This window comes from Emys orbicularis, chromosome 1, assembly GCF_028017835.1.
Source record: "Emys orbicularis isolate rEmyOrb1 chromosome 1, rEmyOrb1.hap1, whole genome shotgun sequence".
NCBI classification, from domain to species: Eukaryota; Metazoa; Chordata; order Testudines; family Emydidae; genus Emys; species Emys orbicularis.
Window position 1 is genome coordinate 199347818 of NC_088683.1, and position 25287 is coordinate 199373104.

The window sequence follows — 25287 nt, forward strand, 5'->3', positions numbered from 1 at the left end:
ACCTAGAAGACAATTTGTTAAGTAACAGTTAATATGGATTTGTCAAGAACAAATGTCACACCAACCTAATAGCTTTCTTTGACAGGGTTACAAGCCTTGTGGTTTGTGGGGGTGGGGGAGGATGAGAGCAGATGTGGTATACTTTGACTTTAGTAAGGCTTTTGATACTGTCCCAATGACCTCAAACTAGGGAAATATAATCTAGTTGGAGCTACTCTAAGGTGGGTGCATAACTGTTGGAAAACCATTCTCAGAGTAATCATCAGTGGCTCACAATTAAGCTGGAAGGGATATTGAGTAGGGTCCTGCAGGGATCAGTTCTAGGTCGTTCTGTTCAATACCTTCATAAATTTAGATAATAGCATAGAGCATACACTTAAAGTTTGCAGATGATACCAACCTGGGAGAGGATGCAAGTGCTTTGGAGGACAGAATTACAATTCAAAATGATCTGGGCAAACAGAATGAAGTAAACAGAATGAAATTTGATTAGGACAAATGCAAAGTATTCCATTTAGGAAGGAACAATCAGTTGCACACATACAAAATGGGAAATGATTGCCTACGAATACTGCAGAAAAGGATAGCTGGGGGCTATAGCGGATCACAAGCTAAATATGAGTCAACTGTAACACTGTTGCTAAAAAAGCAATCATTCTGAGATGTATCAGGAGTATTGTGAGAAAGACACAAGTAATTCTTCCACTCTATGCAGATAAGGCCTCAGCTGGAGTCCAATTCTGGGTGCCACATTTCAGGAAAGATGTGGACAAATTGGAAAAAGTGCAGAGAAGAGCAATAAAAATGATTAAAGGTCTAGAAAACATGACCTATGAGGAAAGACTGAAAAAATTGGGGTTGTTTAGGCTGGAGACAAGAAGACTGAGGGGGACATAAAAGGTTGTCACAGGGAAGAGGGTGAAAAATTGTTCTCAGGCTAGGGTAATGGGCTTAAATTGCAGCAAGAGACGTTTAAATTGGACATTAGGAAAAACTTCCTGTCAGGGCAGTTAAGCACCAGAACAAATTATCTAGGGAGGTGATGGAATCTCCATCGCTGGAGGTTTTTAAGTAGGTGTGACAAACACCTGTCAGGAATGGTCTAGTTATTTCTTAGTCCTGCCCTGAGTGCAGGCAACAGGACTAGAAAACCTAGGGAGGTCCCTTCTAGTTCTACACTTATGATTCCATGACATGGGTAAAGTGGTACATGTTTAACTATAATTTCCCCAAATTGTGATTAAAGATTCATTGTTAATGGTGTTTAGGGTTGATTTGTTTTCATATAAAGGGAAACAGAAGCTGTAGAGAGATTCAAAACAACGTGTTCCTTTAATCAATATAGATAACACTCAAAAGCAATATGTGTGAAAGTTAATTTTAAGGCTACAAGTCTAATAGGACAAGTTAACAAATTGAGTCTTTTTATATTGCAAGTTCATTTATTGAAATAGTAGCAGTACTGCACTCTTTACTGGATTACAGTTTCATAACTTAAGGTGAGGGAGAAAACATGTCAGGTCCCAACAGGAGTATTACAAGATGCATACAATCCTCGTTCACTCAAAGTACAGTGAAGGTGTTCATTCGCTTTGGTCATCATCCCAATCTTTCTTTCCTGACGGAGGTTTGGGCCCACCAGCTGGTTTTGCCATGATGATCTTGGGGGGGGGGAAATAATTAGATTAAGTAACACTCACTTTGGATTTTTCCTTTCTATAGCTTGAGACATACAGTTTGAGCAGCATTCACTAAACTTATGCAGATCTGTTACTTTTGTACATTTGAACAGACAAGCTTTTGCCATTAGGTGTGTCCCATATTTCTGCAAATATGTTGCAAGCTGGCACATCATAAGATGCTGTTTTTCCCCAATACAATTTCAGTATTCCCTCAGTTACCTTTTTTAAAAGGGAGAGGGGGATTCAAGCTGTACACTTTCACATCTAAGAAAGATCTGTTTAATATCTAGCTAGTTTGTCAGAGAGTGACTGGGTTACTGAACACATGCAATATATTACAGGAAGAGTTTAAAGATAATCTGTAATGCACAAAATCTGAATAAACTGAAAATCTATTTTAAATCCCTGACATCAGGATTTCCCAGCATAGGTAGACTTCCAAAAATGCCAGCTACACCTCTCTCAAGTAGCACCGCACAATTTAGTTTCAGTAAATAAGATGAATTCACTACAGCACAGCAATCTGCCACAAATCGTATTTCAAACGGGTTGTTAAAAAGGTGAAACTGCTCGCACACGTGCCCTTGAAAGCCAACAATACATATTAGCTCTGTGCTGAGTGTGGATACATTCATGCAACAGATGTGTCTCTCAACTCAATATAACAAGTGCCACCGATTTTACAGCTTGCTATTTTTCAGGTTAATCTTTCCATTCATCCTTATCCCAGTGTCCTTGTTGTTTAGGGGCTTTTGGATCGCCTGCTGGTTTTGCCATAATAATCTACAGAAGTTTTACATGCATCACACACATTTCTGCTAAAGTTCCATAAAATACCAAGTCATTAAACTATCATTTTCAACGCATTCCTTCCATTTTATTGTACAAGATGCATTTAAAATATAGATGTGGAAGATTTTCTTTTTTGAAATACATACTACATATTTTCTTTGAGACAGTTACGTGCTCATACCTGTGAAATTAAGAGCTACCAACTATGGGTCAGGATGTAAATCCAACATGTATGGATCTCAGTGAGATGGCACTTTGCCTCACCTTTCACAAAAATAAACTGATTTAAGGTTATCAGTTTACTTTTTATAGCATGTATTCCTGACATGTATAAAGATGTCTCACGTTAACTCGAAAGTTTGAAATCACGATCTCCCAAAGTCATTTTTTCAACTCACCTGATCTACTCTGAGCACAGTCACTGCAGCATTTGTAGCCAGTTTAATACCCCAGTGTTTTCCAAGATATGTATCTAACACACCAGTTTCCAACATATCCTTCACAGCTGCAGTTTCAGCCTGTCAGAAAAAAATATGAACATGGTTCAAAGTTTCATAGCACCAGATTTTCCTACCTTATTTCAAACTGTTCTACCTTTGTAATCCTAAACACCAACAGCCACACCCACCAAATGGTAACACAATGACACTTTCCTGATTTTATCCCCTTTCCTCCAAATAAAACATTCATTTGAGCAACTTTTAGAAATGCGAACTGAATCATAAGTGGAATTAGCTGAGCAATTGTTCAAGAACATATCCTCAATTCTCACATACAACCATTGTGCATGTAGTAATGTAACTAATTTGTCTGCTGAAGAACAAAACATCCATTCTCTAAGCTGTTTGTCTAGCTCACTGATTAATATACTGCTCCAATTACTTTAAAGCTGAACACCTAAAATCTAGAACATAATTTATATCCTTAGGTATTTTATGTGGCGTATTCTATTGCACAGAACCAAGTATTTTGGCAGGCATAATGTATGACACCATTTACCTCAATATCAAATCCAACATTTTTGTTGCCTTCTTGGTGCACTGCATAAAGTTTGGAGAGAACCTCATTGGCCTTTACTCCCGAATTTTCTGCTAGTGCTCGAGGAAAGGCTTCAAATGCCTCAGCAAATTTCTTGATAGCATACTGGTCAAGCCCAGGACATGTCTAAAGCAAAGTTTGAAAACTGTTTAATATTTTAAAGGAAAAGAAATGGATGAAGCGAGAGGAAAATACATTATTTACCTCTCCATAAGATGCGATCTGCTTGGCCAACTCAATCTCTGTTGCACCACCACCAGGAACAAGACGTTTATCCTGTGAACAAAACCCCACAAGATACATAATTATAAATGCAAAGTGGTTTGAGGTAGTTTTGTTTTAAAGTAACCTGATTAGATTTTTAGTTTCTAGAACTAATTTCTGCCTTCATAAACAGATATTTTTCTTGGTAGAATATTACACAAGTGCAGAAATGGCACCAACTTCAAAAAGTGAGGCATTTTATTAGTATGGCTAAAGGTAAAAATCTAGCATCTATTATTTCTAAATGTCTTTGGGAAAAGTTCATTACTTTACTAAAACAATGAAATGGAAGTGGTAAGAGTAAATTTGTTTTTATCTCAACAGACAACATGACTTGTTGGGAAAAATAGGAAAGGCACTGTATATTAATACTGCTCCTCAGCCGATCAGCTATTCTGGGGAGTCATTATGGAAGAGGCAGAATAAGAACTGCAAGGGACTCAGACTTGGATTCAAACGGTGGCAAAGTGGAAACTATCAGATGTTAAGCTTTCAAAAAGCTTCATGTTTTCTACATAGTTTTTCAGCCTGTATTCACATTGAGGACTCCCCATCTTATTTTAAAATCAGTATCTTAATTGCACAGTTTAAAGACAAAACTTTTGTAACAGACTAAGTTGTCCTAATTTATGAACTAAATATTTTTGTACAGTATCTAATCATATTTAACACCCTTATCACCAATGATAGATACCAAGATCCAGATTTGCTGCTGCTCTCAGTTTCCAATGGGGACGGCAGGAGGTTGGGGAAACGGTCCACAGAGTGCCACCTATGAGTCACTGATTCTCTGGCCAGGGTGCAGTTTAGCTCTGCCAGCTTGTATTGGTCTCAAACAGATCATCTTGTCACTCAAGATGGACTAAGCACAGTGCACTCTGGCTACAACCCATCTCCTAACTCCAGGGCTGCACGAGTGGCATAGGAATCAGTTACACACCCGCTCTTTGCCCACTGGAGATTTCCCCCGTGCTGAGGAGATACAAGTAGTTTCCGCATTCCAAGCGACAGAAGGGAGCAAAGCATGCCGTAAAGTCTTGGCACAAATATCTTGGTCTACAGCTCTGTTTTAATAGAGAAGTATATTCATTTTACTCACCCTAGTGAGTACTTTGAAAGTATTAACACCATCATCTATAGCTCTCTCTATGTCATCCATTAGATTATCTGTAGATCCACGGATTACTATGGTAGAAATGGCACCATCTTCCTTTTCTGTTAAGGAAAGACGGACTTAATTCTCTAGAAAACATATTAAGATGTAGAACATTTATAAATAAAGTTCTAGTCATGACATAGAACCATGATCTCCTATGAATAGAAACATACCATGCTTAAACACAACTACTTGTGTATCCCCAACCTCTGACAAATAAACACTGTCGCAATGACCCATTTCTTCTAGTGTAGGTGGCATCTGGAAAAAAGAAGCACAAGTCAGAAAAAGATCTGTTCATACAAAATAAATATCTCCACTGATGATACTCATTTGCAAACGGCATACCAATTTAGGAAGAGCGGTAGCGCCAAGAGTTTTACACAGCCTCCTGAGATCCCATTTTGAGTTCAACCTTAAATAAATAAATAAAAAAGAGTTCCTTTTACTACCATGTTTCCAAGAACAATTTGAAGTTTACTTTAGTTTGCAAGGAAAAATAAAGGTTTCCTCCATAATTTGGCAGTTCTATGTAATATTATCAGAATTAGTTTATTGGTATCCACTACAACACTACCATGGCATCAACTCCTCTAGTGCATTTCTGCAGTTGCTACTCTATGGTTACAGGAATTCCATGCTAATATTTCAGAAATTGACGTAGTAATGCTTTATTTTTAAGCACTGTTCACTTGGAATCAAATTTTTTTTACTTAATATCTGTCTAGCATTTTGAAAGTTTAACTATTAATCCTCAACATCTTTGTGATAGAGGAATAGCTATTATCTCCATTTTACTAATGGGGAAAATGAAGTTTAATAAGTTTAACGCTCAAGGCTACTAGGCCAACATCTGGTCTGCTGTATTAGACCATGTTTAATCACAAATAACCTCATGGGATTAAAATGCTGTTTCCCTGAACATGTTACAACTCTTTTGAAGTGTCACTGATTCTGTTTTGTAAACATAAGAATAGCTTTTACATGCACAAGACTTTTCTGAGAGGATCAAAATATGAAAATATAACACTAGCTGTTATGTCTTTTTCATGGGGCTGTCCTACATTTAATAATTATACCTATACTCAAAAATGTTCACTCATTTTTATAAAGTGAATTTTAGTGCCCATGGAAAATGCTTATCAAAGGTCCTAGGGCAGAGTTCTTCCATTTATGCACTACCTATATTGTTTATACTTCCGCACACCACTGCACACTCTGACTTGGAGGAACCACCATTGTGATAGCCCTACCTCTATGCCCATTGAACCACTTTACTAAAATCACTAATATGTCTTTTTAGAATATTTGATTTTGTTGACTGGAAAATTATTTTCAAATAATGAATAACTACAATATACAGACAATGCAACCATTACACCAAAACTCCATATTTTGCAAGGTGCAATCCATTGTCAGGAAACTCCAAGCTATGTTCGGTAACAGACACACCCTAACTGTAACTAACTTAATAGACACTCAATTTCACCCTCTACTGGAGGAAAAATAATCATCCACATTAGGTAAGAATGTTTACATTACATATACCTTTGTATTCTGAGGACTTTGAGGAGACAACAGCAAGTATGGTATGTATAGGTATTGACATTTAAATTGTTTGTACCATTTTAATCCTTACCTGACTAACATAAGATTGTATTTATTGGCATAATGAAGTGCCATGTCTGCCACTTTGCCACCTGTTACTACAACATTTGCACCAGCATCAGCAATTGCCTTGACTTGCAGATCCATTAGATTTTCTTCTCCCTTGCTGAAATTCCTAAGTTCGTCAGCAGTTTTTATCAGTACAGTGCCCTATCAAAAGGAAACATTTTTCAATTTACAAAACACATGCGTATTGTGCCTAGAGGTTTTACATGACATTTTGACAAACCAAAATGAACTTGCCCTTTTCCTGTTCACCACTTCAACTCATGCTACTTTATCACTATTCCTCAAGTAAAAGCATGAGTGAAACGTGTCAGATACTAAATTGCAGGTCAGCAAGGTTCAGTTCTGGACCACCAGGAGAGAAATTTCACAGCTGAAGATCCTATCTCAGGAATGCCTTAGTTTCTAGTCCAGAGTTCAGATACAGGAACTGTTCATACCTGTCCCTGTAGCTGCTCAAGCGTCAAGACAGTGCTTCCTAAAACAGAATACTAACCATATAGAATTTTACATACACACAAACCATCCTGGCTACCAGTTTACTTCTAGAGTTCAGTGTGATTTATGGAGAATGAGGTGTAATATCCTCCACATGGCTAGCACCAAGTGAGCAGCCACATTTTATATCAGCAGAAGCTTCTAACTGGTCTTCCAGGATAGCGCCAGAACATATCATACTAATTTACTTTAGATGTCAAGTAGGTTTGTATCGCTCTGGCAAGAGGAAAGTCACAACCATCCTATCCAGACACAGGTGGAAAGATTTTTTCCAGCTACCACTGTTATCTTTAAAATCTAAGGAAGGCTTTACGGAGGCAAAGAAATAGTAAATGTCCCATTTTGAACAAAAAGATAGATTGCCGTCATCCACATGCTCATGTCAGTGCAGCCTAAACCATTTACTTCTTTTGACAGCCTTACATTGGACAGAAGGGTGTAATGAATAACACCACTTCACACACCTGACATGAGTTCTCAGGGGAGCTATACTTTTGCCCAACACTATCATCTAGGACTTTTCAAAGGAAAAGAATTGAGTCACTGCAATGCAGCTCCATTCACCCCTACCAGAGTCTATAACTTTTCAGGTAATTTTGTCGACCACCATGATGTAATATAGGTATCTGCAATTAAGTCAGTTAATTAATTTGCACTTAAATGTCATATTAAACAACCTAGTAGAGCAAAACTACTGTGTGTTGGGAACACAAGAATATCTTAAGAATATATTAAACTCTATTTTGACTCAAATTATATTTGTATGCTAACATTTTGTGTTATATATTATCTGTCAGTGGTCTCAGGAAAAGTTTGAAAATGCATCTGCTCAAAGGAACACTTCATATTAAAGTTAGAGAAAAATATGGTTTAGACAGCTATGATAGAAAACCCTGAACTTCATTTTAACATAGAAGCTCAAGTCCCCTATTAAAAAAAAGTTGTCACCGTCAATTGTCAAGGATATTTAAAGTTAATATTAATCTGAGAATAATACAGACCAAGTACTGCATATGTACATAAATTGCTATGGGACTTCTTTTGGGCACCTACATACCTTAGTTTCAGTTATCATGCCATCAAAAGGACAGGAATACACAGCTATTTTGGCATCTTTGACAGAAGTAACATCTCCTTCAGTTTCTTTTTTAAAAACCATACCATGCAGGACTGAAGAGGCAGAGATACCAGAGCCCTAAAGAGAATAAAGGGGACAGATAAAGTACACCAATCCACCACAGTAAAGCTACACTTGCTCTTTTAAAAACGGAAGTCTCATGTTTGAACATGCTTAGACATGTTTCTATTCCAGGATGAGGAGAAAACACTATGCTGATTTGGGAATACTGAATATTCTTCTCTAGAAATACACAGTTGAAGATTTATTCCATGGCAGTAACAATTAGAAATTTTTAGTGATCCCTTTTTCTGCTCCCAGTCAGGAAGAAGGATTAGCAAGAAAGAAGTTGATGGGAAGCACAAGTTTAGCCCATCCTGTCATCCTTACTGAGGTTAATATCCCACTGACAGAGTAAGAACAACAGGATCAGGCCCGTAACATTCTGCATCCTCCCCCACCCCAGCCTGAACATCTGGGTTGCACTTTAATTGAAGGTACGATTACTGAAAAACATATTGGTTGAGCTTTTAGCTCATGAAACTGATTTGTTTAAGGACCAAACACTTAGAGTTCTGCCCCTGAAGTCTACAGGCAATTCAGCTCTAAGCCAAGTATTGCACAGAAAATATCTTGAAACTAGGAATGCCAGAGTTTGGTAAAAATAATTTAATTGAATGTGCTATAACAATATATCTACATTATTGAAGCCGTGCCTCAATCTATCAAAAATAAAGACAATCTTAAAGTCTAGGCTGGGTGAAGGACAACAGAAATGTAACATTTTATGATCCAGAAGTTAGCTATTTTCATTACAGAGTTATCTAATACAATAACAGGAATACCAGAATTTATTCCTGGGGGAATTCTGCGCAAAGCGCAGAATATCCCCTGCAGATATTTCTCCCCCTCCCCCGCCACAAAATAATTGATTCTGACAGGGAGGCAAAGGGAAGCCATGAGAGGGGTGACGCTGCAATTACACCTTTCGCCAACCAGGGGCTGATATAGTGCCAGAAGAGAGGGCAGCCTGCTGCGGAGACGGAGGAGGCAGAGGCTGCCTTCCTCAAAGTGCCATGGCCGCGGGACCAGGTTAGGAGGCACGAGATACGGGGGGACAAACAGAGTGGGACACATGGAGCTGCTGGGGAGTCACAAACTGGGGTTCAGAAGGGCTAGTGAAGGTACAGGAGTTAGTGGGGTAACATTAAGCCAAGGGCTGAATGGGAGTTAGGGTACAGGGCCACATGGGGATATGCCTGGCTGAATGGGGAGTGGGCGTGCAGAGAAGATGTGCCTGACTGAAAGGGAGTCAGTCTGTGTCTGAATGGGGGATGCTCCCCAACTCCCTAACAATCCCTCCCACCCCCCACAAAAAAACTGTCCCACCCACGCCTAACAACCTTCCAGGTTCACTCCCAGGGCTCCTTCCCAGCAATTACTTCCCTCCCGCTCAGCTCCTCCGTTGCCACTGACTCCCCCAAGCTTTCACACTGCTTCTAAGTGTGTGGCAAATATGTTTCTGAATTGTAGTTTAAATGAATTACTACTCAAAGTTCCATATTTAATATGCCTAGAAAGGAATCTATTTGTCAAAAAACATTTCCTGAATCTTTTTTTGTTGTCTGTTCCAGACATACTTGCTGACAAGTATTGTGAAATAGATTACCAAAATAATTGAAACTGGCGTGGTTATATTGTGTTATTCTGACAAATAAAATATGCATAATTTTGAAGAATTTTAAAATATTGTGTGCAGAATTTTTAATTTTTTGGCGCAGAATTCCCCCAGGAGTAAGAATTAGTCATGCTTTAGTGAAAAAAGTTCAGAGCTTACCAAAATTTTGCATACTCTGATGCTGTCAACATTGAAATGACCAGAATTAGGAAGAATAGATACTGTTTGAGGAAAGAAACATGTATTATATAATTTAAGTGCAAAGTACAAATGTGACACTAGAAAATCATACGCATCGTTTATATAGAAAATACTGTATTAATAAGATATTTGGTTTCAAAAGCCTTTAAACAAATAAAGAGATCAAGAAATGAACTGCCAAATTTTACGTTAGCAGGGAACAGTTACCCTCCTCGATGATCAGTTACAGATAAGTATAGGTAGTGCAATGCTGAGAAAGCGGAACTCTTCACTATGAAATAGCAGTATCTGGCCAGCAAGAGAACACAAATCAATGAAGCCAGCAGGCCAAGTTTAGCCTGTGCCCACTTACACTGAGGCTGAATTTGGCCCAGAGTATTTTGAGGAAAAATTTGCTCTAATGATGAGAGTTGTATTCTTGAGCTCTACAAGATGGAGAGCTCTATATAACAAAACTCACCAACATCACACTTAGATTAAATCGTGCATTTAAGAGCATGAGTGCAACTGCAAAGATGAAAATAGATTTTCATCTTGAAAAATGTATGGCTTACTAGAAAGCCATTTGGACTAACCACAGCTGGGCCACAATGAGCATGAAGAGAATTCAGTGGGTAAAGATGAAAAGAAATACCACCTCCCTCTCTCCCTTGCCCCCAAAGGCATGAGACCTAATATATTCAGCTCATTTAGCCTAATACATGAATAGCTGGCAATGCCTTTCACCTATGACGTGAGCACTTGAATAACATAACAAAGATTAAAAACAAGCCTGTATTCAGTTTAGATACATACAAGATGCAACTTGTTCACTTACCACATGCCTGAGCAATAAGCTTTGCCAGGAAGATTTCATTGCCATATTGTTTACTCATTACTGAGGTGTGCAGCAAAGATGCCACTTCTTCAACATCATGCAGATTCTTTGCAGAACAGCATACTAAGTCAGGAAGAATTTCTAGGGCTTTCTTGCAAGCTTTTTCATAACCTTCTATCACCTGTAATGCAAATGACAAAGTTCACTGACATTCTAACCTCCTCCACCTAACTGTACATTCATGTTCACTATGTTTCCTTCTGAAAGAGTCACAAAGTATCAATGCATACATTATGTATATACTGTCATTTGAAAGTTGACTAAAGGGAGCAGCTCAAAAGGGATGGAGATCATCAAGTAATACATAGCAAGTATTCAAGAATATTACAGATGTGATTAAGTAATACACAACCCAAGGTCACTGATTAACCCATATTAATTATCATCTACCAGTGTTCATGCATCATGAATATTAAATTAACTACATGCCTCTGAAACTGAAAGTCCCATCCTCAGAAGTTCCTCTGCTAGCTCAAGAAGGGTTCCAGCAAAAACAAGGACAAAGTTTGTTCCATCTCCAACTTCTTGCTCTTGCATATGGGAAGCCATTACAATCATTTTTGCAGCAGGGTGTTGGACCTGTTAAAGGAGTTAGACATATTAATGTAACTGTTAATATCCCGGTTAGTCAACTTTAAAAGTATATAGCCCTAAAGTTCTTTGTATGTATCAAATATAAGCTCCTTTTTGGTTAAAAATCTGATCTAAAATTAATCAGGATTATGAACTAGATGGGGGAAAAGCAAGTTAAACAGTAAATTACACAATAAGCAAGAGTATAAGATATGAAAATTGCAAGACTCTGGAATACTGCTGTGGGGTTAAGACAATAGAAAAAAGGCACTTCCTTTCTTCCCCATTTCTAATTGACAGCTGCATAATTTTTATGGGATACCAGTGTGGCCTTACAATCACACATGTAGATTACCTTAGACTTTCAACTTACCTTGTCAAGATAAACTTCAAGCAACACTGAGTTTTGTGTATGCATATATACACAGTTGATCAGCTCTAAGCTATACTTTGCAATCTGCACAAAAATGGCAGCTCTTCCCCCTTCCAATAAACAATTTAATAGAAAAGTGCTTTTATCTATTCTTGGATATATTTATAGCTACAATTACGGTGTCTAAGCCATGGTGACATGCAAGATTGATTATAATAAGCAATCAAGACTCCTGTATTTAAGCACTCTACTGAAATTTTACAGTACTGAGAATACTGGAAAAACAAGTCTAACCGTGCATGTAAATATAGATTTAAAAATATCAAATTAAAAAAGCAGTAAATACATTTTCTTAAACATTTTCGCTGTGTGTTTGTTCACTTGCTAATTTTAGAATTCAATCATTTATAATGGTCCCCTATTTAAAGTAAATTAGGAAAGTTCTATAGCAGTGATACTCAGACCTCAGTGGTTCAGGAGCCAAATTAGCAATCAACATCACCCAAAAGAGCCATAGTAGTGTGAATGCATTGTTTATTTACTATTTTTATATATTATTCTCACAGCAAAATAACTGACCAAGTATTATTATTTTATCAACTACAATTGGTTAATAACATAGTAAAATAACCTGATTGGTTAAGGATATTAAAACACTGTGGTTTAATATCATGTGCTGCAAAGAGCCGCAGAAGACAAACTGAAGAGCCACTTGTGGCTCAGGAACCTCAGTCTGAGTATCACTATTCAATAGCATACACACAACATTATTCATGGGTTGACACAGAGGCATCACACAATTGAGTTTCTATTTAACTGTTGCAGCAAATGACATGTCACCTCAGCTTCTGCACAATTCTCTTAACTTTCTCATTGCAGGATAATGTCACATCCCCAAGTCCCTAAAACCAAAAGTGAGAATTCTACGCAGGTAGAGGGACATGTGAAAGTTGGCACCAACAAGAAATTAACGTTGCACTTATTTCTCTTAAACAAGAGAGTCTTCCACACAAGATGTCAGCAATTACAATCCATGTCTCTTTCATTCCTAAACTCTACTCCTATTTTGAGGAGGAAGAGATGCAAATACCAATAATGATATTCAATAATCCAAGTGTCTTTGCAGCAGGGCTTTTCTGTCACTACTAGAGCTCTGAAAAGCCCTTCTATTTTTTTCTGTTGTGTGTATATTTGCTACACTCCTCTCAGGATCCAATTATGAATTAGTATCAGAGGGGTAGCCGTGTTAGTCTGAATCTGTAAAAAGCAACAGAGGGTCCTGTGGCACCTTTAAGACTAACAGAAGTATTGGGAGCATAAGCTTTCGTGGGTAAGAACCTCACTTCTTCAGATGCAAGTAATTATGAATTAGATCATTTAGAAACTGTGGCCCTGATCCTACAAACTTACCCTTATTAATAAAACTGAGTAAGTCTTAGTTGTTGAAATAAACTTTAGCTAGTTGGTAAGTAAGTAAGTAAAAATCTTTTAACATGAAAAAGCACTTACCTCCAACTCCCTTAAGATAGTTGCAGCATCGTTTGTCACGAAAAGCTTCTCAAGATGATTGATAACCATTTTGTTCATTCCTAAATGATAAAAAGCTCATCAATTCTTATTTTACACAACTGTAAATACTTTACAGTTTGAATTGGTGTTATTTGGTTAATTCCTCTCATCTCATGCAATCGACGGACTATTTTTGTTCTTCATATAAAAGTATTTATAACAAAGAAGTTTACCATAATCAGTTTCCCCTGTAAAGAAGTGGTTTGGGATATTTTGACCTTCATAATTTTTAGCCCTATAAACATTTGTAAATTTGGATTGAGGAATCTGTGAGACCTCTCTCTTCTGAAATAAAGTTTTGAAGTTACATTAAGGGGATACTAACAATTTAAACAAAATTAGTGTTTTGTAATCCTATTACATAATTTAAGATTACTAACAAAAATGTACCAGCACAATATGTTTTTCAGTTTATTTTGTGCATTTGATAGTGCAGTGTGTAGTCAGTTTAACTATATCCCCTACACAGTCAATGTTTCTTCACCTTCTGTGGATCTTTCACATAGCAGCAAATGGGACAAAAAAAATTAAATTAGGACAATGATGATAATTCTACAAAAACAGACTTGAGGACTCAGAGGCAGATATGGGACCTTAAACTTTTTTTTAAAAATTGACCAGACTGAAAATGCTCCTTTATTGAAATCATGTGACTAAAGACATTTATAACTGAAGTTTTACCACAAACAATGGAATGGTCGTCCTTCAAGAAAAACAAATATAGCTTCTTTGTACATAAATATTACAATAAACAGTATAAAATTAGAGAAGGTTACCATTTGGTCCAAGAGCTGTACGGGTTGTTTGGGCAAGCTCCTTACATGCCTGTATGTTCCTAAATACAGCTTCTTCTAATCCTGAAAAATGCTGTCAAAAAAAAAAAAAAAAAAAAAAAGTTTATTGCTTAGAATCAGAGGTTCTAACAAAAAAATTCTGGAAGAATTACAGTCACTTGTCATTTGACAGCCAGGATGAAATGCTGGCTTCACTAAAGTCAATAGCAAATCTCCCACTGAGTTATTTTGGAGTGAAATCCTGGCTACACAAAAGTTTAAACAAAAATTCAATCCTCCTCTTTCAAAAACAGTGACAAAGAAGCTAACATACACTGGCTGTCAACTGCAGAGTTTAGCAACTAAAGCAAATTTATGAATATGAAAGAGGAAAGTTGGGTCAACACTCAACAGATTGAACCTCGTAAGTCTGTCTAAGTAAACCAGGGACTTCTGGTGAGGATATTGGCTTATGGAGGGCATGACAAATGTCCTCCACACCTACTTGCCTGAGAAAAATGTATGCACCATCATTCCCATCAAGATCATACTCCCAAAGTTATACCATTTACACCACTCCCCACATCAGTAAGTCAACTATGCGCCACAAGATAAATAATTTCAAATTCCCTCCCACATACACCTCTACCCCAATATAACGCTGTCCTCGGGAGCCAAAAAATCTTACCGTGTTATAGGTGAAACCACGTTATATCGAACTTGCTTTAACCCACCGGAATGCGCAGCCCCCCCCGGAGCACTGCTTTACCGCGTTATATCCAAATTCGTGTTATATCAGGTTTCGTTATATCGGGGTAGATGTGTAGATACATCCATTTGTAAATTTAGAGCTCCTATCAGTTAATAAATCATGTCTCCTCTCTCACACACCTCTGCAAAGCTCATCTGGGTGCCCTCTAAAAGTCCCAGAGAAAGCTGTTTACCAAGCTCTCTCACAACTTCAGGAAAGGTAGAAGCAGCTCCAGCTGTTCTGTTCCTGTCTCTTCTTGTTAAAGGAGAACCAGCATCTGTGCCATTTTGCTTCCCCTGTTCCCCTCTCCTTTCTACAAGAGTTCAGCAGCTCCTGCAACTATTCCCTACCTCCAACTACTCTCTTGTGAATAAAGAAAAGCATAAAGTTCCCTGAGCTGCTTGCGTCTCCCATTCTCCATCCTGTTAAGCAGCAGTACTCAGAAACCTCTGTTGCTTTCTTCTCCCTTCCAGGAGGAGTCATCAATAACCTAGTCCAGGGGTGGCCAGCCTGAGAAGGAGCCAGAATTTACCAATGTACGTTGCCAAAGAGCCACAGTAATATGTCAGCAGATCCCCGTCTCCCCGCACACCTGATCAGCTGTTCCGGGGCATGCAGGAGGCTGTGGGGGGGGGGGGTTGAAATCGAGGGCAAGGCAGGCTCAGGGGAGGGCTGGGAAGGGGTGGAGTGGGGGCAGGGCCTGTGGCAGAGCCAGGGGTTGAGCAGTGAGCACCCCCCGGCACATTGGAAAGTTGGCGCCTGTAGCTCCAGCCCCGGAGTCGGTGCCTATCTAAGGAGCCGCATATTAACTTCTGAAGAGCCGCATGTGGCTCTGGAGCCACAGGTTGGCCACTCCATACCTAATCCCTCTCTGTCCATTTATTTGAGCAAAGTTCCTATTCTCCTATGCAGGTTTGTCAACTCCTGCCAAAATACATGTTAAATACACCTCTACTTTGATATAACGCGACCCGATATAACGCGGGAAAGCAGTGCGGGGGGGCGGGGGGGGCTGCACTCTGGTGGATCAAAGCAAGTTCAATATAACGCTGTTTCACCTACAACGCGGTAAAAAATTTTGGCTCCCGAGGACAGCATTATATCGAGGTAGAGGTGTCTATAAATTCAATGTTGAGTGTAGCATTGTATTAAGCATTTTGCTTCTCTGGAATTTTGTTTGTAAACAGTATAGTAAGAATAGACTGATATAAGGACATTCATTAGTAACAGGAGTGAGTTAATTTATTAGCATTTGCATTCCACAGCTGGGGCTCGTTCGTGCTAAGCACTGTGTGGCTATCTATCAAAACAATTCCTTGCCCAAACAGCTTGCAATATTGAAAGCCAAGCAACCTACACAGGGTGAGGGATCAGAGTCTCAATAAACACAGAGTTGTGGTTGAACGGCCTGACAGCTGCTCAAAATTACCCACTGTCACTTGCCTAATGCTTTGGGGGCATTACTGTTAATACTTTCATAGACTCCAAGGCCAGAAAGGACTCTTGTGATCTAGTCTGACCTGTATATTATAGGCCATAGAATTTCCCCACAATAGTTCCTAGATCATATATTTTAGAAAAACATCCAATCTTGATTTTAAAATGGCCAGTGACGGAAAAAAGTCACCACAAACCTTGGCAAATTGTTCCGCTGGTTAATTACTCTAACCGTTAAAAATGTACATCTTTCAATCTGAATTTATCTAGTTTCAATTTCCAGCCATTGGATCATTTTATATCTTTCACTGCTAACCTGAGGAGCCCATTATTAAATATTTGTTCTCCATGTAGGTACTTTTAGATTGTAATCAACTCACTCCTTCACTTTCTCTTTGTTAAGCTAAAAAGACTGAGCTCTTTCAATCTACCACTATAAGGCACGTTTTTCTAATCCTTTAATCCTTCTCGTGGCTCTTCTGTCAACCCTCTCCAATCTGTCAACATCCTTCTTGATTTATGGACACCAGAATCGGGCACAGGATTCCAGTGGCGGTCACGCCAGAGCCAAATACAGCGCTACAATAACCTCACTGCTCCTACTCAAGTCTCCCCTATTGATGCATCCCAGGATTACAGTAGCTCTTTTGGTCACAGCATCGCCCTGGGAGCTCCTGTTCATCTGCTTATCCACCCCAAGGCACAACTGTTTTCAGTCACCGCTCAGGCAACAGGGGCCGCGAGCCCAGGGCAGGGTAAAACCGGCAGGTGAAAAGGGGAGATTCGCTCCAGCCCCAGCCCTGCAGCCGGCTCGGCCCCGCCCAGCCCCTTCCCAGGTTGCAGCTGCGGGCCCCGCCGGCAGCCTCCAGGGCGGCCACGCGCGAACCCGCCGTGGAGCAGGGACGGGGGGGGTAATGGGGGAGAAGCTGCCCCCGAGCCCGTATCTCGCGGCCGGAGCCCCCCGCCCCCCACTAGTCCGAGGAGGAGGGGCACCGCGGACACGACAGGCCCCGCCCCCCTCAGCGCGTGGAGCCGCAGGGTCCAGCCCGAACTGCGCTTCTAGAAGCTTCTCCGGCCCGGACCCGGGGGCGCGCGGGAACCCCAGGCCCGGTCCCGCTCTCACCTTGGCGCCTTCTTTCAGCATCTGGGCAAAGCCCGGGGCCTTGGGCACGTGCATCGCCATGTCCGCTCGGAGCAGTGAGGCCGGCCACGCGCCGTGATGCACGAGCTGAACCACGGGAAACGGGAGAATGGAGGGAGCTTGCGCGCGCAACTCACAAGCCCCTCCCCTGGCACGCAGGCGCAGAAGGAAACAGCCGCGCCAGGCTGCGGCGGGCTCCCTCTTTCTTCCCAGGGAGAAGCGAATGATTCCTAGAGAACATCGATCGGAGGGTGGTTCGTGGACGCGCCGGAGGAGGAGGCGGAGTCCCTGTGACAGCGGAGGGGACGAGTTGCGCGCGCCCACAGCAGCCGCCTTGCGCCTTCTCCCAGCGGCCGGACTGCGCTGCCGCGCCTCGTTCTGCCGCCGCGAGCCGGGCTTCGTCCCTGTGCCTGCGCAGCCAGCCTGTGCTGCGTATAAAACCGGGTCCCTCTACACGCCCTGGTGAGCCCCGTGTGGCCGCACACACGTCAGGCTGAGTGGGGGCAGCAGGCACTCAGGGCCCAGCGCGGGGCGGGGGTAGCTCAGCAGACCCGAGGTGACTCAGGCCCCAAGCCCTGTCATTTTGCAGTGTGGACAGGGGTCAAGTCGGAGTTCCCAGCCAGAAGCTCTGTATCGGGCACTTCTGCTGCCATAGCACGGCTGTGGGAGCTGGGCCAGAAATTGTAAACCCAGGTTTGCAATGTAATGTGGATGCTCAAGTGTGGGTTTGGAAACTCCCAAGTCCAGGTCCCACAGGCCCAGGTTTACAACACAGTGTAGGGATGCCTACTGTGCCCAGGGCTTTAGTTACTTGGCTCAGTGTTTCCAGAGAAGGGCTCCCTGTCCCCTTCTCCCATGTGGGAGATGATGTGGGAGGAAGAGCAGGGTGTTTGCAGCCCAGCTGTTTGTGACACCCTTTCCCCCAGGCTGAAACCCCAGAGCATGCACAGTGGGTGTCGACTATGGTGATGCATCATCAGTAAGACTAAGTTTTAGTCCCGGGTATTAGTAAAAGTCACGGGCAGTAAACAAAAATTCACGGCCCATGACCTGTCCATGACTTTTACTAAAAATACCAGTGAATAAAATTGGGTGGGGGATGCCCGGGACTCCCACTGGTGTGTGGGGGGTGGTGGGGCCAGCAGGCTTCCTACCTGGCTTCACACTTTCCCCCCCCCAGCAGAAGCAGAGTTTGGGTGTGGGAGGTGGCAGGGGGTTGGGGCCCAGCCAATGGAAGCTGCAAAGCCAGCATTCTGGGCGGAGGCAGCGCACAGACCTACCTAGCCATACTTCCGCCTAGCAGCTTACGAGGGGGATGTCACTGCTTCTAGGGAGCCCCCAGGTAAGCGCTGCCCAGAGCCCGCCTCACCCCCTCCTGTGCCCCAACCCCCTGCCCCTTCCCACACCCAAACTTTGCTGTGGGGGACGGGCATGGTAACCTGGGACTGCCACAGCAGCAACCGGTGCGCCTGGCGCAGGGGCTGCCTGAGCTGCCCCTGAGCCAGGCACACCAGCTGCTGCAGAAGTCACGGAAACTCATGGAATCTGTGATCTCCATGACAAACCTCAGCCTTAATCATCAGCATCAAAGCAAAAGGGACATAGCTTGCTTGCAGATCCAGTACCACCCAGATCAATCTTGAAATTGCATGGCTTACTAGAAGGCCATTTGGACTTGATGATCTGGCAGGGTGTTCAGTGGTCTACACTTCAGATGTAGGTGGACATGGTGTTATGGTGCTCAGTGGTGTGAAAAAGACACACCCCTCAGCGATTTAGTTATGTTGATCCAGTGTTGATTCAGCTAGGTCAGTGGAAGAATGCTTCCATTGACCTAGCCACTGTCACTCAGGTTCCTACAGCAACAGAAAAGCCCCTTCTGACGCTGTAAGCTGCATCTAGCTATGGGGCTATGCCATTATAGCTATGCCTGTATCTGTCATCTCACCACTGAAGCTTTTGGTGACCATGTGATCGCTAACTGTGTAGAGGCCTTCCTTGATAAATGTTCTTCATAATACACAAAAGCTGTGCAGAGAAAAAGGAAGATGCATTCAAATAATAACAATAATCAGTCTAGATTCAGGGGTTAGGAAGCCTTTACAGATTGTAAGCCTTAACTTCTTAGTCCTTTGCTTCTCTAAATTAATTTGTTAGTGGTTATATAAATGAGCTAAGCTTCATTCTGTAACCAAATTCTTTCTGCACAGCTTTTGTAAAAGACATACTATCCTTGTTATTTTAATAACTGAATTAAACTAAACTGCTTTACGCCCTACTACTGGTGTGTAACTAAATCTGTTTATTCTAATCTTACGTTTATTTAGCTCCAGCAGTACAAATTTTCTTAATGTAGACAAGCTCTAAGTAAGGGTTGTCACTTAAATAACCTCAAGAGGGTGCACTTAACTTAATTTTATGTCTTGCATAATTTAACAGACTTGTGTGTTTTTATAACACCATGTAACACAGTAGAAAAGAGAAGTAAGAACTACTGTAGAAAGTGAAACTGACAACAAACCACCTTTTTAATTAATGTTTTTTTTAAATGTAGGCCTTTCCTCCATAAGTCTACAAATCAGAGTTAGGAAAATTTGTCAGCGAGCAAGCTTTGTTATATTTATAGACAAGGTGTCCAGGAGTATGAAGCCTCATGAACAACTATGTATTCTGTATACAGTACCAATTCTAATAACACAATGCATGGACTAGCTTCATGTTAGAGGAGAAGGATGAGCTAGTGTTAGTTACTTGGCTCAGTGTTTCCAGAGAAGGGCTCCCTATCCCCCTCTCCCATGTGGGAGATGTGTGTTTGGTAGCTTGGTACTTGGAAGAAGTGGGCTCAGTTACCTGCCCCATTACAGACTTCCTGTGTGAGCTACAGCAAGTCACTAGTATACACTGAAAAGTTTTGCAGCTTTTTTAGTTAAGGTGACCAACTCTCCCTCTCCAGCATGGTTGCAGTTATACCGGTATAAAAGTGCTTATGCCAGTATAGCTTATTCTAAAGAGGCATGTGAGTTTCCATTATATAAAGCTCTTTGTAGCATATTTGTAGTTTGCTTTACTGGATATCAGATAATTTAGTAGTAGTTAATTAATTATATGTAGGGCTGCATGTCTATCATGGAGGTCACCGATTCTGTGACTTTCTGCGACCTCCGTGACTTCTGAAGGGGGCCAGTGTGACTGACCCTAGGGCAGCCCAAGCAGCTGGCTCCAGGCCAGCCACACCAGCTGCTGCTGGAACGGCCTTGGGGACAGCCACACCAGCCACTGCTCTGGCGGCCCCCAGTAGTGGTCCTGGGTGGTCAGAGCAGATGTGCCCTAGGCAGTGGTCCCTGGGCGGTTGGCCAGAGCAGCTGCGGCTCTAGGCAGTGGTCCCCAGGCGGCTGGCTGGAGCAGCTGCAGTCCGTGGCCCTGGGCAATGGTCCCTGTCCGGCCGGAGCAGCCACGGGCAGTGGTCCCTGGCCAGAGCAGCTGCAGCCCCAGCCTACCATAGCAGCCACGGCTCTGGGCAGTGGTCCCTCGACGGCGCAGCTGCAGTCTGGGGCCCCAGGCAGCGGTCCCTGGAGCAGCCATGGTCCGCAGCCCCAGGTAGTGGTCCCCTGGCAGCCGGCCGGAGCCACTGCAGTCCACTGGCCCCTGGCAGCTGGTGTTGCTGGCCCCGGGCCCCCTCCCCAGCAGCGCCTCCCTCCCCATTTCTCCCTCCAGCAGCACTCTCCCCCTCTCCTTCCGGACGCCACCACAGGTCATGGCAGTGAATTTTTGTTTATTGCCCATGACCTGTTCATGACTTTTACTAAAATTACCCGTGACTAAATCGTAGCCTTAATTATATGAGCTTCAGTGATGGTATCTGCAGCCCTTCTCTTCCTGAGTTCCCATTTCATAGCTGCGCTGGATACTTAGGTTTATTGGTAGCACCTGAATTCAGGCATAATGCAGCCAATGTGTTTTTGTATTACAAAATAAAGACCCTGAGCCTGATCTCAGTTATACTGGTTTTGGTCTGTTGTAATTCCTTTCACTTCAGTAGATTCATTCCTGATTTTCACTCATATGAATGAGAGCAGAATCAGGCCTATTTAAGAAAAGAAACCTTTAACTTTCCATTAAAAGTACAAAAACCCCTCTCTCTCAATGGAGGACTTCTACTCACTCCTCCCTCAAGTCACCCATCATGATAACCTTTGGCCAACGAGGGCTGGATGTTACCATTTCAGAGCCCATGAATGCAGCTCTCAGCTTTTTCAGGTAACAGTGTCTCTGAAGCACTCCCAGTGCCTGTAACAAGCAAAAGTCTTTGCTGAGGGACTGAACTAAGGATTTTTGTATGGCATTATGGAGTGGTAACCTTGCAAGCATTGGGCCAGTCAGAATGTGACATTCCCTCATTAAATCTACAGTAATTAAAATGTCATTAGTTAATTAATTAGTCAAATGATTACAAATACACCTCTACCTCGATATAACGCTGTCCTCGGGAGCCAAAAAATCTTACCGTGTTATAGGTGAAATCGTGTTATATTGAACTTGCTTTGATCCACCGGAGTGCGCAGCCCCCCCCCCCCCCCCCCCCCCCCCGGAGCACTGCTTTACCGTGTTCTATCAGAATTCGGTTTATATCGGGTCGCATTATATTGGGGTAGAGGTGTCCTGAATGTAATTTGTGGAATGTTGAAACTGGACTAAGAATCAAACTCAAGTCATGTAGGCCGCCAGTAACCATCGGATGGTAACTTTAGATCATCACTGACTTGAATCAGCAACCTAGGACAAAGGCTGTGTATCCTCTACCTTATCCCTTGAACAATCTGATTTGTCCTAATTCAGATGTCTTATTAAATGCAGGTTTTATTTGGAGAGGTAAAATTACCAAGTGTTTGTATTCATTCACAATGCTTTAGATAAGTAAATAATGTGAGTGGTGTTTTAGAGTATTAGTCAAATGCTTCCAAAAAATTTGTTCTAAGCACAAATTTAAAAAAAAAGGTTTTAAAATGGCTTTGAAGCTAGAACACTTTAAAATCATATAAAATATTAGTAAAAAGACCTTTGTTCCTATTCAGTCAAGAATGGGTATTAAATATTTGTTCAGGGCTGGATGTCTAATCATGACTTTGACTTGGCCTTGATCTTTATTTAGCTACTCAGCTACTCAGTTTATATTCTGCAGGGACATTGGCCATACTAGAGGACCATCCAAAGGTCAGAGAGTTGGCTCTTGGCAGTTGACTGCTCCTTCACCAGCCAAAATCTATTACTGCACAAATGGAAATCCCCAGTTCATCTGCAGACACATGTTTCATCAAATTTCAGGATGGTAAAATTTTAACAAAGATGCAAAGAATAGTATGTAAACAAGTAGCTTCATTTCCAGTTGCCTGTACAGTACAAGGAGTCTTCAGCTGGAAAATGGAAAGTTAAAAAAAAAATCTGATGAAATTATAAATATAAAATTGAAACTCTATTTAGCCAAGGGACCTCCAACTTTGGCCAATGAAGGGCTCCAGTGGCAACTTGCCAGGAGCCTGAGGGCTATACCTCATTTTTGTAAAGATATGCAGAGTTCATCCTCCCCCATGTAAAACACAGAGGTGTTAGACCACAAAGAGTACAGGACTGAGTATGGAATGAGAACTATAATCTCAATTATTATTAGTCGTATGTACGTTAAAGTAGTTTCTGGAGGTCCCAGCCAAGTTCAGGTCACATTGTGCGAAATTCCACATATACACATAGTAAGACAGTCCCTGACCTAAAAAAGTTACACTGACTAGACAAGACAGACAAAGTATGGAAGGGGAAACAGAGGCACAGAGAGGCAGTGACTCCATGTGCGGCACTTTTGTCTTGTAGATCAAGCCACAAGATCACTCTGTGATCCTCTCTTTAGCCTTTTCAAAATACTGTCCTAGGAAGACCACTTCTTCATAGAAAATAAAATGTTTACTACAGTTTTTGTAATTTTCTAGCGCCATGAGTAGGAAGACTCACCTGGAAAAGAATGACATCATCTCCTCCAGGTCTTGCAAACTGGTGGGCTGCATTTTGCCTGAGAAAGAGTTCCAGAACCAGATAAGACCCAGAGAACCAACATGAGACATGGTACGAGCAGCCATGGTAAGTGCATTCTCTGATGGAGAGAACACTCGTGTAGAAATTAAAGCTTCCAGTCTGCTGTTTTGACATACCACTCCTTTTTGGAGATAGGAAGGTTTTTTCAGGATCCGTGGGATGTCTTGATAACCAGAGGGTCGAAACTGTGAAAAGATTTTAATGAACTTCAGGCTGTATTTATCACAGAACTGAAGTGCTAGAACAGGACAACAGTCTGGGAAATGAATGACTGAGACTCTTGGAGCTAACTGTACTAGATCCCAGTTATGGAGATAAAAATAATAAAAATAATTGCAATTCTCAATTTCCGGAAAGAAGCTACTACTCCTGACATGAGTTTCTCTTGGCGGTGATGATGCTGAAGGGAAGAACTTTAGTGGGGGTGCAGATCCTAAGAGAAGACCACCGATTCTGTTGGTGGGCACGTGGGACATGCAGGTATGTAATCTTGTAAATCTAGATAGTTCCCCAGCATGTTGGCCAGGATGCCCATGCAGCCAGATGCAATTTGGAACTTCCAAGGAAGACATAAGTCTTATCGGTTCAGAGTGAGGATAGAAGAGTTTCCTAGTGTTTATTTTTTATATATATATATTGCCACTCCTTAACTTGAAAGAGTTTGGCCAAGCATCTTCCTACTTGTGTTCTTCTTGTATTGTCCTCTTTCCTGTTGTGTGATAGTTGGGAGGGTTAACTTTGGAGTTCTTAATTATGTGTGATCTGAACCTGTGGTATGAAGATTCCACAGAGGTCCTGATCCAAAGCCCACTGAATGGGAATCTGTTGACTTCAGTAGTCTTTGGATTAGGCCCAAAGTCTGTAAAGTCTTCACCTCCCTGGTGCCATTGTGGCTGAGGAACATTGGTGTGGCCAGGGGAATTTCCTTGTATTTCACTTATCCCTGGTTGCCATATCAGCCCCTTAGGGCTGCCAGCAGTAAGCAGACTGGCCCAACATAGAGTTGGCAGTGGATCAGAGGAATGTAAAGGCCACCTTTTCACCTCCCATTTCTGAACTGTTGTGCACTCCTTGGCTGGAACTGAGGATCTTGACCTCTGCATTTATATAGTGTCTTTCATATAAGATTCTCAAAACATTTAAAAAATATTAATGAATGGAGTCTCACAACACTTCAGTACAGTGGGAAGAATTCTTACTCCATTTTACAATGTGTAAATTGAGGCACACATATCTAAAGTGTCTCACTGAAAGTCACAGAATGAGCCTGTGGCAAAGCCAGGACTAGAACCCAAGGCTTAGTCCTAGTGCTGTGTTCTGACCAGGAGACTATGCTCCCTCCCTCAGCCTGGTTCATAGAGCACATTACTTACTATTCTCTCTCAAAAAAGCTCGGTATCTAAAGCTGTAGTGTTGTTACATATTGTATTCTTAGTGGCTTCGTTTTAATCACTCGTGTGTACATATTCATTTAAACATAAAATGGTAGGCAGAGAAAAATAATGTACTACCGTATATATTTATATAGAATGACAACTGCTATGGATAGCTGCTGAAGTTACACTTAAGCAAGGCAAAAACAATACATGTGCATATATAAAAGGACTAGGCA

General features: G+C 41.6%; 2 protein-coding genes across 2 annotated transcripts in view; one reads left to right on the plus strand and one right to left on the minus strand.

Annotated features, from left to right (window-relative positions):
- Positions 1-1319: 1319 nt before the first annotated feature.
- CCT8 (chaperonin containing TCP1 subunit 8) lies at positions 1320-17723 on the minus strand. Its single transcript, XM_065403725.1, has 15 exons — positions 17577-17723; positions 14269-14359; positions 13433-13512; positions 11407-11556; positions 10918-11098; positions 10059-10120; positions 8162-8299; positions 6572-6750; positions 5281-5347; positions 5106-5193; positions 4876-4991; positions 3717-3788; positions 3474-3638; positions 2873-2992; positions 1320-1661 (listed from the first exon to the last, which is right to left on the minus strand). Exons 1-15 carry the CDS (start codon positions 17634-17636, stop codon positions 1584-1586), a joined length of 1647 nt encoding a protein of 548 aa, XP_065259797.1. The 5' UTR covers positions 17637-17723; the 3' UTR covers positions 1320-1583.
- A 242-nt stretch (positions 17724-17965) lies between these two features.
- The window catches only part of MAP3K7CL (MAP3K7 C-terminal like), a 98284-nt gene continuing 90962 nt past the window's right edge, over positions 17966-25287 (plus strand). Inside the window, exons 1-2 of the mRNA XM_065422585.1 lie at positions 17966-18056; positions 23573-23720. Coding sequence (XP_065278657.1) covers positions 23703-23720 — 18 coding nt within the window. The 5' untranslated portion in view covers positions 17966-18056; positions 23573-23702. The remainder of the gene's footprint in view (positions 18057-23572; positions 23721-25287) is intronic.

What these genes read in the sequence shown, in the direction of transcription:
- CCT8 (XM_065403725.1), bottom strand. Translation starts at nt 17,636, where the DNA reads ATGGCGATGCACGTGCCCAAGGCCCCGGGCTTTGCCCAGATGCTGAAA. An exon ending in TACAGCTCTTGGACCAAATG is followed by an intron (nt 13,513 to 14,268) that starts GTAACCTTCTCT and finishes TTTATCATTTAG; the next exon opens with GAATGAACAAAATGGTTATC. An exon ending in CTTTCAAAGTACTCACTAGG is followed by an intron (nt 3,789 to 4,875) that starts GTGAGTAAAATG and finishes TTTTGTTCACAG; the next exon opens with GATAAACGTCTTGTTCCTGG.